This window comes from Athene noctua, chromosome 12 (assembly GCF_965140245.1).
Source record: "Athene noctua chromosome 12, bAthNoc1.hap1.1, whole genome shotgun sequence".
Lineage (NCBI taxonomy): Eukaryota > Metazoa > Chordata > Aves > Strigiformes > Strigidae > Athene > Athene noctua.
The window spans coordinates 7969063-7983736 of NC_134048.1; the positions used below are offsets into that span (position 1 = coordinate 7969063).

The following is a 14674-nucleotide window of genomic DNA, read 5'->3' on the forward strand; positions in this document are numbered from 1 at the left end:
ACAAGTTTGTGCACATAAAAGATAAGCCTGACTATCTATTCACAGTGCAAGCAGTAAGGAAAATTAGGACTTAAGCGCTGAAGTGCAAGTTTAAGGCTGCACTAATAGAGCACTTAGACATCATCTAAAGTGCCCTTACACCCTAAGTACGGCTAACTATTCCATCAACCAGTTTTAACAAGATTATCTGAAAAGTTAAAACTCATGGAAAATCATTCCCTGATTGAACACATAATTAGACAGATTCATGGAATGAAAATCTACAAAGGCTACTACACACAAAGAGACATCATCTACTATAAGAAGTTCTAACACAAATTATCTCTAGAACCAAAAGAATTTACTGAAGAAGCATTAAAGACAGGTACAATTTTTACTCTTCCTCAACTATCTGCTGTATGCCACCATCAGAGCTGAAATCCTGGGTAAAATGGAGTTTTGGTCTGCGCCATTACAAGTTTACTTCCATAATATGACCTCTATACAATTAAACACATTCAGAAAAAAACATTCTGAAAAGACACTATTTATACTCCTATGAAAGATACGTTCAGCCCTTATTGAACTGCACAGAACTTTATCAGACCTAAGAAAAATAAAGATTCTTTTTAGCTGTAGATGTTCCTGTTTAGGAGGAGGAAGCGAGTTTCAGTCCTGAAACTTTTGCTAAAGAAAACAGATTAAAAGAAATGTGCCTGACAGTTTACAGACTGCACAAGGATCACCTATTCTGTACATGTGGTAACTATACTTGTGCATCTGATTTGTCTACCATAACTAGTATGATCCAACAGTGGAGGCTATGTTCTAATATTAGCATGCATAGCAATTGCTGAGGTTTACACAAAGCGCACTTGGGGTCAGACAAAAACTTGGTTCTACTTCCAAATACATGGACACATTTTGAGTCTTCTCATCAAAAAGAATTTCCAAATTTTTTGAGTCTGGTTTGCCAGACAATTCTTTACTATACTCATTAGCACAAGTCAGCTCCATGTCCGTAAGCTTGGGGGAAGTCATTATGTATCACAAAACAGTAAACGTTTTTCAAAAGAGTAAATGTTTTTCAAGTCTTTAATACAATTATATTAACATTCCATAGCTGTCTCCCAGAAATCATCTGAACCTACAGATTGGGCAGTTTTGACAATGCTCTCTGGACAGAGTTGAACAAATTCCTAGTTATATAAAAAAATTAAATGGACGCTAGCATAACAGAAATCAAGTTGTTTCACTGACCACCAGAAATCGTACTGAAGACAGATGTAGGTCAGACTTTTTACCAGTGAACCTTCCCAGTGAGCCTTCTGGGTGAAGTTCCTCTAGGGGATAATTAATTCAGACTGTGTAATAACTCACACTTGGACTTCCTTTTACCAGAGATTAAGTTGCTACTTCTGAGAGATTATGCATGATTTCGCCAGTATATAAAGAAGATGGATTACTGTTTACAACATTCTAATCTGAAACCAATAAATGCATTCCAGGTCAGCTCCAAAATGGAGTAGAAATAAAGGAAAGATCCAAAAATCAATGTTATTTACAACTGTTTCCAAATACCTAAAAATTATGAAGAGGATCTCATTGTGCCAGGCTTTTCTCTTTTTGGTCTTTATCTTGGTGCCACACATGTAGCATTTAGTCTACAAATGCTAATTTCTCTTCAGTGGACAAATTAGATTAAGATGTAAGCAGGTGAAGACGTATTTTACTGATGTTAAGACCTGAATCCTACTACAATTGCATACCAAAGCCCTGAATAATTTTAGATTCACTCCAAAAGCTACAACCAAGTTCTTGCCTACAGACAGCATCCTAAAGTGAAGTTATACCTATTTAGATATAAACAATCTTAATTTCTAAATGGCTTAAAATCCACACAATCAAAGGAATTGCAAATATTTGTGTTTCAGAACATCAGCCCAGTTATTTAAGAAGTTAATTTCTGAAAACCTGATTCAAAATGTTGGCTCTAAACTTTACATTATTATTATTTTAAGCAAGATAGTACTGAAACTTAACAAATTATCACATCCCTTGTTACACCAAGTGTTTGCCCATAAAATATGTCTAAAATTTAGGAGACATTAAATATGAGTATTCTCATTTGCAGTTTAAAAACACAATTGTTTTGTTTGACAACACTTTCCTTCATATTTTATGTGTAAACTTATATTAAACAGCTGGGCGCACATTTCACTGCTTGTCTGCCTGCCTATTAGTTTTAACTGGAGTTGATTTATGGATATGAAAATCTGAAATAGCTTCTAAGACCACTCGCTGGTTTACGCTGTTTCACTTTTACTTGTTTAAACTATTTTTATGTTACTTTTCTGTTAAGAATCTAGCAAACTCAGCCCAAGAAAATAATTCTGGAATGAGAGATTGAATGAATCCAGGACCGTTTTCTTTCATCTGTTCTTTATGCCTCACAGGAAGAATGGTGTTTGACTAGACTGCCTGCTCATCAGAGACACTAACTTCTGTCAGGTTGAAATATTCATAAGAACAGTGACAATTAGGAAGATCTAGAACATCTTTTAGGTTTCTCTAAGACCTTCTCTAAGACCTTGTGCTCTTCCAAGCAGAAATAATTTTGTAGAAATTCACCCAGAAGCAGATGAACGAACAACTGTTACTGACATTAGATGTTTATTATTTACTTGAAGAAACTGTTTACTTTGACTACAGAACATAAAAATAATTTAAATTATTTAATAGTACTGCTACTCTATGCTTGCAGGCACCAGGTTAGTATTAAGATGAAATATACAGCCCTTCTAGTAATCACGCTCTGCATTCCTTACTTCAGTTGCCCAAACCCAAGCCTTACCAAGCTCCGTTGTCTAGCTCTGTCAAACTGCACATTAGTAAGCAAGAAAGAGATTCACAGAAGAATTTCTAGAAGGACAAAAAACCCATCAGGTGTGTCAAATCTTTGACATTCAGAAACCATTTGGGGAAAGCAGCACACGCTGACTTAAGCACTAAAGTATGGATGCTTTAATTAATCCGGGGTGAATTTAATTGCTTTAGTTAAGTGGAAATCGGGTTAAAAATGATGCAGAGCATGCTGGGGTGTGTTAAAAACATGACATATGAGTTGGATGAATCGATAAATTAAAAGCGCACAGATGTTTTAATTAAACCCAGGAAAGTTAACGAAGATCACTAGAGACTTTTAAGCCTATGATTAATTCAATTCATTTAAAATACCTGTAGAGATATGGGGATGCCTCCATTTTGGGAGTTAGAGAAGTTCTCAATCAATAAGTACTTAAGCTGTTCTACAAAAAAAATGGCAGGATTTTTTATAGAAGTGACTGAACAGCATTAATTGCACAATGAATATTTACATTCTTCTGAACACTCAGCAAACTTTTGCTTTGGCCAAAATTTATCAAAAAGGTCATAGTTTCTCTTATTGCCTTCAGTGTGATCTTATCTGTCAAAAAGACAACACTTGCTGTTCCCTTCTCTACCATTCTACAATCTATTTCTATTAGATAACTGCTTTGCTTACAACTATTACAAAAATTCTATGTAAGAAATATGAATATGTCTTCCCACACTATCACCAATTTCCAGAACCATGGCAAATTTTTAAAATTATCTCTTTGGTGTTGGTCACTTGGTACAAAAAAAAAATTGCTTCCTGAATCGACTCTTATATTTTTAATAACAATAACAATGCAGTCTGTAAGAATAGGGACAATGAAAATTAAGCAAATGTCAGATACATCATAACTAATTTAGTGGTACATTGAAAGGGCTGAAGCCTCATTACTGCTAGCATGAAGATGAGCTAAGACAATCTACCTAACCATCAACAAAGATCTAAGTCTTAGTTCTTTAAAGATATTGCAGTCCTGAGAGGGGAGAGAAAAAGCCCACTGTACTGTATCACTGGAAAAGCCATAGCTGAACATAAAAAAGATTTTCAAATGGTATAAAACAAACTACAAATTGGAGACAGAGAGAAAAGATGACATTTGAATTCACCTAGACACTTGAAAAATCAGCTAGATGTGCCACGGTTCAAATGTCTCAGGGACTTCCCCTTCTTAGTACATTCTGGATTCAACATTTTGTCAGCCTGTACGTTCCCCCTTCACTACTGCGCTACCACTGCAGCTATCACTACCTATATTAAAGGAAAGATTGTAGTTCTCCATCCAGTACACTAAGATGATTTGCAAAATGGTAGACTGATTTGCAGCCAACTCAGTTAGCTTCCTTCCTACCTACTGCACTGTTAAAGAGCAGCATGGTTCAACTTAATTTTGATATGCATCAATGCATTCAAGGAAATGGAAGTTACTCTGCACTGGTTCTGGTTTACCACAGGAGAGTGTGACTGTTCTCTTTGCCATATATTTTGTGCCTTAGAAAATAAAGAGGAAGAAAAAAACAAAACAGAGGGAAGAATTCTTTTAACTCTCTCTATCATACATGGGACTGGAGGAAAATGTAGATGGTGGATACAAATGTCCTGAAAACATTGCCTTGCAATCTAAAACTTTTTCTGTGGGAAGTAGTAACACTGAATCAGAGCTGTGAAGTTTCTACTTTAGATATAAGCAGTGAAGTTGAGACAAGAACATGCAGAGAAATAAATTTTACTTTCTACCAACAGATGGAAATAAACAGATGTTGAAATCGACTACTGTCATAGGCAAGCATGTAGATCTTCATTTGTATGTCTTGATAACTTCATCACTGGAAAAACTGAGGAGGAAGGGAAAACTAAACTATTTCAGAGGTTTCAGTAGCTATATCTCAGTGGAAAGAGCCAGTGAGGAATCAAAGAGATGATGCTTCAAGCTCACAAAAAGCTGCAATAAGGAGAAACACCAAATACCAGAATTATCCTTGCAAACATATGTGTTGTGATTCATAACAGAGAAGCACTAACAGCATGAAGTAATTTATGCATCTAGAAAAAGACATTAAAAGTGAAATATTTCTTCAAATACTTTTGGTAAGATTTTACATCATTCCCAGTGAATGGTGTAAAAACTTACTTCTCTGGTAATAGTTTAGCTATGACTAAATAATAAGATTGCACCCACAGGCTGCAGTATCCAGGGTATTTAAAACCCAGACTGCTTTGGTCTCATTTTAGTTACTCCTATTTGCCTTATTAAATTTACCAGAAAAGATTTAAATCATAACATGATTAATTGTACAGGTCCACGTTAGCTACAGATATTTAAATGTTTTTTCTACATTTGAATTAGAAATCTTTTTGTTTGTTTGAGCAAACGAAGGGGGATGACAGCTAACTGAATTTAATATCACCCAGATAGGGTCTAAATATAGGAAAAGATCTAAATTACAGGTTCAAATCTAGATTGTAGATATGAAAAAAGTTATGCATGCTGAAATCTAAAGCTGTGATTTAGGGCTGTTTCTGTTATTCAAGGACAGCAAATGTCTAAGGATCTCTTAACAGCTGTATTTCTATAATGTGATTTACAATACTACTTAATCATAGTTGCTTCAATGACATTTACCATCATTGCAAGGACTCCAAGATGATCCCAACACAACTGCAAAGACAAGCTCTTAGAACTTAATGAAATAAACAAACATCACTACAAGTCCATGGAGACAATGCAATCTAAAAACAAAATGTAGATTGCAACACAATTAAATAAGGTAACCAATTAAAACACAAAAACAAATTACAAAGCATGCATCACAGTGAGCACAATTCAGCTCAGCAGAGTATAGTTAGAGCAGAGAGATTCTTAGTCAGCAATGGAAGTATTATAAGATTGGAAGAAAGATTTTTTTGACTTGCCAGAAACTAAACCCCACAATGGTTTGTGTTCTGCATGTATTTGTATGCATGTCCACCTCCTTGCTGCACTGGGAACCTTTTGAAATATTCTATTTATTGGAATGCCATTGAAACAGAAAATATTTGTGCAAATAGATGTGCTGTTGCTGCGCATATATATGAAGGGAAGAAAGATAAAGTGAAGTAACTGATAATAGAGCAAGCTTTGAAAGCAGCTGTGAGAGATCAAATGAATGTACCCATCTTTTAATAAGTATGAGAATTTAATATAATGCTGTTGAAGAAAAATCCATTAATAAGATTTTACTGTGTTTCCATATATTTTCCATCTTGAACATAAGCAAAGCAAACTTTCTTATCACACTAAGCCAATAAAACTTGGTTCCAGTTTGTAGGCCTCAGCTACGGTACTGTGGCTCTGTCTTTGGTCTCTAAATTTCTACAGGCTGGATAATGAGTGATCAGATAAAGACGCACTAGTGTTCACTGAAATCAGAGACTCATAATTACTTACATGCCCACTTCTTTTTACCTATCATGTTTTGTCCAGCAGTGGCATTAGCAACTTTTCTCAGTTATTCCCCTCCTCCTCCCTTACTGAATTCCTCAGCATTCTTGTTTTTTCTTAATCCTTTTAGCTTTGTCTTCGAAATTTTCTGCTACAGAAATAAGTCTACCTTCTTAGCTGCACCACTATCCTGCAAGCTCTCTGGGAAAAGGAGTCATACATAATTTCAAGTTCATATGCTGCAACATGAATTTAGAAACATATGAAAGGGCAATGCAATCCATGGGCACAAGTTTGGCTGTATGTTTGCTGGCAGTTTAATATAGAAAACAAATGCTAATTAAGTTGCTATACTAGATGCATAAGTATTGGGTATATTTAACAACATTAAATAAATATCTTTAATTTTTTTAAGCATTTTTGCTGCCCTATAAAGGCACAACTATAACAAACAGAAGGAAGGATGTGCTTCTAAAAAACAGGAGCATCCCGACTTGAAACTATTCAGCAAAAGCTCTTCTGAAGGTAAATTCTTCATAAGCCTGAATTAAATGCTGCAATCAGTAGAAGCCATAAAAGCTTTAAGAACAATGAGAAGTTAATATTTTGATTGTCAAAATACATATTTTTAAAGCCCATTTTCTCAAATACTCACAATGTTAAAAGTAGCTCCTGGGTCCTATTTCAATTTCGTAAATATTCACTTTCAAAATATGCAAAGGATATGAAGCACCAATTCTAACCCGGCACAGGCTAGGGAGTAAATTGAGTACTCTTCTGTCACCATCCCATTACTAATAGCACATGCCTTGCAAACATCTGCTAAGCTACACATTTAATCTACAATGTACTATAGGGACAGGTACATATTTTTAAAGAGTAGTGAAATGTTAGGATGCTAAATGACTTGTGTTGTAACAGAATTTTAACAAGATATCTGTTACAGAATTCTGAAGTCCAGACTCTCCACTCCCTCGTTTTTGCCTCTAATCTCCAACAGAGTTCATGAGGATTGATGAGGAAAGCTGCAGACTAGAAATGATGGTTCCTGTATTTTATTCCTTGTCACACTACTGACTGTGTGCCTTGAGCACCTTTTGGAGCCGTGACCGCTAACAATCAGAAAGAATTCAGCCTGTGACCCTTTCAGTTCTTGGCTCCTGTTTAAATTGCCAATTAGAAGAAGTTAAAGTGGTGGATTTTGTGTTGGCTCTACTTGTCTACCTGACACTGGATCAAAGCTACTATCTCATTTTATGCAGGCAAGATAGCAGCTGATAGACGGCAAGGACTGTCAATCACTGTCAAAACAGGTTACATGTCCATTTATTTATTCCGGAATTATTTTAGGCACAGCTGATGTTTGCGCAAAACCCTTTTTAGGGTGTACTGCGGTTCTGTAAAACTAAGAAAACTGAGGGCAGACATGCAAGAACTGCCCTGTACATAGAACTCATTGGAAGGCAAGTGAGGACATGATCTGTTTGCCAGAAATGAAAAATGTCTGCTAGTAAAATATGAGACTGGGAAAACAAGAAGAAAATTTATAACAAAGGCATTTTAAGGCACTGAGTCAGAGAGGTGGAAACTGCTGGAGAGGAACATTGCCAAAGACAGCCTTGTCTGTTCAAGTATCAAAATGATGCTTCCACCCACTGTGAGAAAAGATTTGAGTGACAAGCCAGGGCTGTGCTGCTGCTGCAGCACATACATAAGTTGGCACACATACATACATAAACACACAAAACCCAAAAACAAACCCACCCAGGAAGAGATACTAAGGGAGAAGCTGAACATGCTGAATTTTGTCAACTGCAAGAAAGGATGTGAGATATGTGTGGGTGACAAGTCATGAATGCAGTATTTCTAAAGAAAAACATTTTTTTCTTCCTGACTTTTTTCTTTTTTTTTTTTATGAGTATGGTGTAAGTGATGAGACATGCTATGCTTATGAACACATAAAATGTTTGCCAATGAAGTTTTAATTTCTCTAATTCCTCTTTTATCTCTAACCCATCACTTCTCAAGCCCTCCCCTACATTCTTGCTCTATCACAGTGGACAATACTATTGTTCTACCTGCTATTAAGGTTCATAATCTGGATGTTACTTTTGACTCATCCATTTCCTTTGCCTCACATTCAGGCTTTGACAAGTCTTACAGGTCTGTTCTGCATTGCATCTCTTTGTCATAATTCTTGCCCTAGCTTTCAGTAAATAAAATCTACATCAAATCAACACCTTTTTTTTTTTTTTTTTTTCTTCAGTGTTGATAAATTCAGTCTTCTTCAGTCATGCTCGTGTGCAACAGTGCTGCAAAAATCACATTAATCTGTTAATCTAACCTTCAGCTGTGTGGCTCTTCTTTCCCAGTCCTGTTTCAGGTCCTTTCCTCTTATCACATAGAACATGAACTTAATGATTCAACTTCATATACAGACCTGCTTCACCCAAGACTGCTCACTGCTACAATTCTACCTCAACCTCTCTGTGACTTACAATGCTTTTGAAAGTCAAATTTAGAAAGAGCTTTTTTGAGCTCTTTCCTATGCTTTGTCTCATTTGGAGGCCTCATTTGCCCTCCATTATCCACATGATGTTATCTGTCTGCCCCATTATCCCTCTTTAAAACTGCCTTTTACCACACTGTTCCTCAAAGCTGACACAACAGTCACACTGTTAGTGTTCATAACAGTGCATATCATATTTTTTCCTTATATCTCCACATCTGTCGATTGCTTCCCATTCATTCCCTTTCAGCCTGTATTGACATGGTAAATTCCTGGAGGTGGGTGCCGGTTTTATCTGTTTTGCTTGTAAAGCACTAAGCACAATAGATTAGCTTTAAAGGTACTATTGGTCAAGACAATCTCCTTCTAATACATAAATTGGCATTTTTCCTATACTATTGTTCTTTGCCACTCTTTTCTCTGCCAAACCAATCTGCTTTGGATACTGTCATGTTTAATCCAACCTACTTCACTTGTCTGATCTATAATCTGTTATTGCATAAATTTGTAGTGAGTCACTTTAATAGTACAAGACACACATTCACCAGAAGACGTGAAGTGCTGCCTCATCACGGGCCCCATCTCTTCTGTCAGGCTATGAACATGTGCAGGACAGGCAAAGGAGGAAGGCTATTCAGCATCACCTCTCCCTTTCCCTTCAAAGTCCAGTGAGTTTCAGTCTCCTTGCACTATTTTCAGTTCCTAAAATTTCTAGCCAAGTTATGAAGGCAAATATGGTTTTCTTTACTCACATAGAGAGGAAATACTAACTCCTATACATTACCAGCATATGTGCTCTACAGCAATGAATGGAGTACTGAATTATTCAGCAAGATGCTCTTCAAAATTCATGTTTTACCCACTGTAATCACTTTGAGAACCTCTTATGCCACTGGGAGCATGGCACTAAGAGAATAGCTTCAAGCAGAGTATTCAATGGTCAAAACCCCATTACTTTATGCACTATTGCCCAAGCAATAAGCCTCTGAATAACCTCAGAGCAAGAAGAGTCCCAAACAACTGAAATTTGAATAACAACTGAGAGAAAGCAAAAGTTGCTACTTCTAGCAATTATACCTTACTTACCTAATAATTGACAGCTTTTTACATTCTTATACAGAGATTAACAGTACACACATAACAAAGAAAAAGGCAGTGGTAGGAACTCTTATTGTGGTTCGGGCAATCATCAGAAACAGCAAATCCATTAGAATAAATTTAAAAAGAGATAGACTACACTTTACAGCTTAGTAACTATTTCAAACTAAATAGATGTCGCAAAAGAAATAAAAAGAAATTTTAGAAAACCTACCCTTCTTTTTATACTTATTAAAGTGGCGCCGTCCTTTGCCAGTAAGCCAAAAACAAACAGAATGAAAATAAAATAATGAAAAACCCACACAAGGAGAACAGGAAAAGAAACTGCGAATAACATAAATCTGAATCATTAGAGTTCTTAAAATCAGATTAAAAATTCAACTGATCAAACATGGTACAAATTTCTGGTTTAAAAAATCCAAAAGTCTTCAATCCATTTAAGATTAAAATATTAAACATGTTTCTTATTACATTGCATAATCAACTAAAAGTATCTGCTAAATAGCAACTTCACAGCAGCTGACATGAGCTACTTGACTCAGTGTTTTCCCTTCTTTATAAAACTGAACACCATCTCTTAACAGGCTATGCTCACCATAGCAGTGCAGAAATCCCATGTGATGGCACACTGTTTCACCTTTGCAGATTAGCTAAATATGCTCATGATGCAAATCCTAGTATTTTAAAATGCAAAATTAAAGGAGGCTCTGAGCACATTTGCAGAACAGTACATGACAGTGTCTTTGAAAGTATTTCTGTTAAAGGAGTGGAAGAGTTGCATGCCCTTCAAATATATTATGTGATGAAACAAAATTATAGCGATCTCTGATTCACTTCTAGGAACCCAACTCATTGTAACATTGAACTCTACAAATGGTGAAAAGCAGAACGTGATGAAGGATGCCTGCTTGCAGATTTACCACAGAACTCGGCAGCTGAAAGACCAAACTATTATCAGACATTAACAGTGGAAACACTGAGTAAGAAGGATGTCTTGATATACTTCGGTGGTTATGTCATAGAGGTTGCAGAAAAATAGAGATGAATATTAAAAAGTGACATCACACCAAAATAACATAATCATAGCTGCATGTCTCATTCTTTAATTGATCCTTGGTCTTAGCATCACTTCTCACCAATAACTCCTACAGATGATTGTGGACAGAAGGTTACTCACAAAGCAGTTCAATTTACAGCAAATCTTCCACTGGCTTTAACTATACACATTTTCTTTATCAGGATACATAGCCACCCACTGAATAATCTTCTGATTATCAGACTTGCTTTTTCTTTATATGCCATATTTTATCAACATGACATTAAAATGTATCATTACTTTTTTTGTGTGTTAGAGCGAATCCTTACTTAGGTTAAACTCCAAATGATTTCAAAGGGAATCCTGCCTGAGCAAGGATGGAGTTAATCTGTTGGCTACCTGAGAATAAGTTATTTCCACACGTAAGGGTGAGAAATAAAACCCTGTATTATTGGGCTAGAGTGTTTGAGGGTGTGAAATCTCCTCCACTTCAATCAGGGTATGAAGATGTATTCCGGCCTGTGGGTTGGGCAAAAAGTTCATCTCTTTCTAATAATTTGCGGGGCGTTTTCCTGGAGCTAATGGATCTGAAGTCAAATCTGTGCTGTCTTATAGATTTCTTTCATTTTTATTGTTTAGAATTACATGGATGAAGCAACAGAGGGAGTACCTGTGCACTGTCTGCAAATAGTCTGCAGAAGTCTTGTCTCAAGATTCATTGCTTCTGATGCCCTCAGGACCAGCCTTTTAACAGGGGATTCACTGTTATACGGGATCATGCTTCGTATCTATCAAACTTGGGTTTCACCCAATGTGAAGCTCTTTCATGTGTTATCACATGAATCAAGCTCTGAAACCCATCTTTTCCATATTTTCTCCACATTTCTCTATTTGAATCTTGCCTCAAATTATTTTACAGTGGAGAACTGAGACATTGAAAGATGCGTTGCTAGGGAAATAATAATTTTAAAAAATCAGATGGAAAGAAAATCATTATCCTTCCATACTTGTGACAGCTTAAATATAAATTTAACATTATGGTAAAAGTATATTAAACATGTGTCCATACATTTAATATGCTGCTGCAAAAGATTTAATTCTCTATCCCATTTAACTGTGTTTTACCATGCATACAATCCCAATTTTGATCTGTCTTCTGAAACTGCTCTCACATGAAATCAGCATCCAAGTAATCAGAAAAATCTGTGGACATGAGAACAGGCATGAGAGTGCCTGTGAAATGGGAGAGGCGTACAGCCCTTACACCTTAACTCAGCCGCACACTTCTGGGTATGCCTCATAGTATCAAGATGTGCAGCTCTGTACTTGCACAGAAACACAAGAATTCTGTCAACACACCCATTTTGTCATTTTATGTATTTTTTCAAGCTTTTTTATTCTTTAGAAATACCACGATGTCTGACAAGAAAACAGTAAGAGTTGAAAGAAGCTTCCAAGAAACATTTCTGCTTTTGTGGGGAAAAAGACAACACAGAACGGACAAAGCAGGAAGCAGAGGGAATGTACTGAGGGGCAGGAGAAGCCTGACAGATAGTCTGACAAGTAACCTATAAAAAAGCTATTTATCTGACACAGACTGAACGAAATATTTTCTAGCATTAACACAGAATACAGTGTTACACCGAAGTTCTCTACACAATGCAGGATTACTCCACAACTCAAAATGCAAATGAGTTGATTTAATGGCCATGTATGTGTGAAGAGTGGCAGTGAAGCACACAGTCACTGCATGCATACTTTCACAGGTTAACACCACAGAAATGCATATAGCTGTCAATGTGTATTTATAGCACACATTATCACACCATTTACTTTGTCATATACAGATACCTCCTCTATATATTTGCCAAGCCTCTTAATTTCTCAGGTAATCAAACAGCATGCACGCTATATTTGAAGCATTGCCTAAAATGAGCAGGCTAGCACTGAAAAAACATCATTAGCTTTCCAGGGCCCTTGGGGTTTTTTGGGTTTTTTTGGGGGGGTTTGTTGTTGTTTGTTGTTTTTTTTTTTTTTTTTTTTTGTACTGGGGCACCTTCAAGAGCCAAATATGGAGACACATAATGAAAATTACTCACTCCAGTACAACTGTAACAGCTATTCAATGAGTATTTCATAGACACGCACAGGTATGCTGGATGTCACCCTGCTACACCAGTGAAAGAGGTGGGGTACAACAAACTGTCCTCAGGACTGGATCAGGAGTCTAAGAAGAAATGAGCACATTTCTAAGGCCCTTCAAGGCATTTCAAAAAGCTTTCAAACATCAGATTTCCCCCCTTTGAACACTAACAACCCTATCCCTGTGGAAAACAATAGTAAACATAGGGTATTGATAGTGTGCCTAAAACTCACACAAACTAAGAAGGAAGCAAATTGTAAAATGTTACAGCTGTGCTCAGGAAGAGCAGGGAACACAACCAAGTCATTGAATTTAGACAACTAGCTACAGAGGTCCTCCTTTATGAATCTTTTCCCTATGACAGCTATCCCAAACTCTCAGGAAATCTTAGTAAACTCATACTGCCAATCTATAGATGTCTTTTAAGTTTCTGTTTAATCCTTGATGATCATGCATCTCCCAGTTTTAGTTGTTAAAATTTACAACTGACATTTAAGAAAAGGTTTATTTTAAGACCTTATCAAGTCTTACTTATTCTCCTAAAAAAAGGTGAACTTCCTTTGGTCAAAGAATAACTATATATGCAAGAAAGATGCTACGTACTAGAAGTAAGGCTCAGACAAGCCACAATATACATTACATGCTATCAAGGAAGATAATCAGTATTCTGTTGCAGATCAGTTGATGATTATCAAAAAGCACTGATGATAATTAATCCACTTTTACAGAAAATAAATCTTTTCTGCCATTTCTGCCTACTACCTTTGACACAAAAAAACCTGTAGTCATGCAAGCTCATCAGCAATGTAGCAATACTTCCACTTGATCATATGTAACTAAGAGATCTAAGAAAAAAAAAGCATATTGATCTATTTGAATCTAGCTCAGACCCATGTTAACTAGCAGGCACTGTAGATCCACACATCACAAACACACACTGTGGTCATTTGTAAACACAGGGAAAATGATACCTTTAGCACAATCTGCTCCATGAAATCCTGGAAAACAGTGGCAGACACCTGATACACATTCACCATTCCCATGACAATTACGTGGGCAGTCTTGCACTGAATCTGAAATACAAGCATCACAGGCACATTAGTTGGTTCCTATTTAGACCACAAATTCTTTGCTCAATTTTTCTTCAGTTTATTCTGTCTTCAATACTCAGAAGAACAATCCTTAATAATATTAACACCACAAAGATCTAGTGATATGCTAAAGTCACATATTAAGCCTTTGAGCACCATTAGAACTCAAAGTCTATCGTGCTCAAGTTCTCTGTTCCAACAGGTAGACAGGACTGCCTCTTAAGACCTCTACAACTATGTTTGAATTCATATTATGTAGCAAACAATGCTTTATCAGGAAAATAAACAATCTCCATTTTGCAAGGAGACTGATCTTGCACAACCACTTTTCCAGGTGAGAGTGATTATCCAAAGGAGTGTATCTTCTTTTCCTTCTACAGACATTTAAGGTCTCATTAACTAAACTGACAGAAATATCTGCTGAACATGACAAAGAGGAGCTCTTTTCCTCTGGCAAATATTCTTTATCCTAAAAAAAAAATT

The 14674-nt window shown here is 36.3% G+C and overlaps 1 protein-coding gene across 15 annotated transcripts in view; it reads right to left on the minus strand.

The window, feature by feature from the left end:
* Positions 1–14674, minus strand: part of TENM2 (teneurin transmembrane protein 2) — an 808680-nt gene that overhangs the window by 95346 nt on the left and 698660 nt on the right. For 10 of the 15 annotated variants that reach the window (XM_074916403.1, XM_074916397.1, XM_074916401.1 and 7 more), the window contains 2 exons: positions 14072–14173; positions 10136–10168 (listed from right to left, as the gene is read on the minus strand). In XM_074916403.1, the coding sequence (XP_074772504.1) occupies positions 10136–10168; positions 14072–14173 (135 nt within the window). The remainder of the gene's footprint in view (positions 1–10135; positions 10169–14071; positions 14174–14674) is intronic. The other 5 variants (XM_074916402.1, XM_074916400.1, XM_074916398.1 and 2 more) reach the window with 1 other exon arrangement.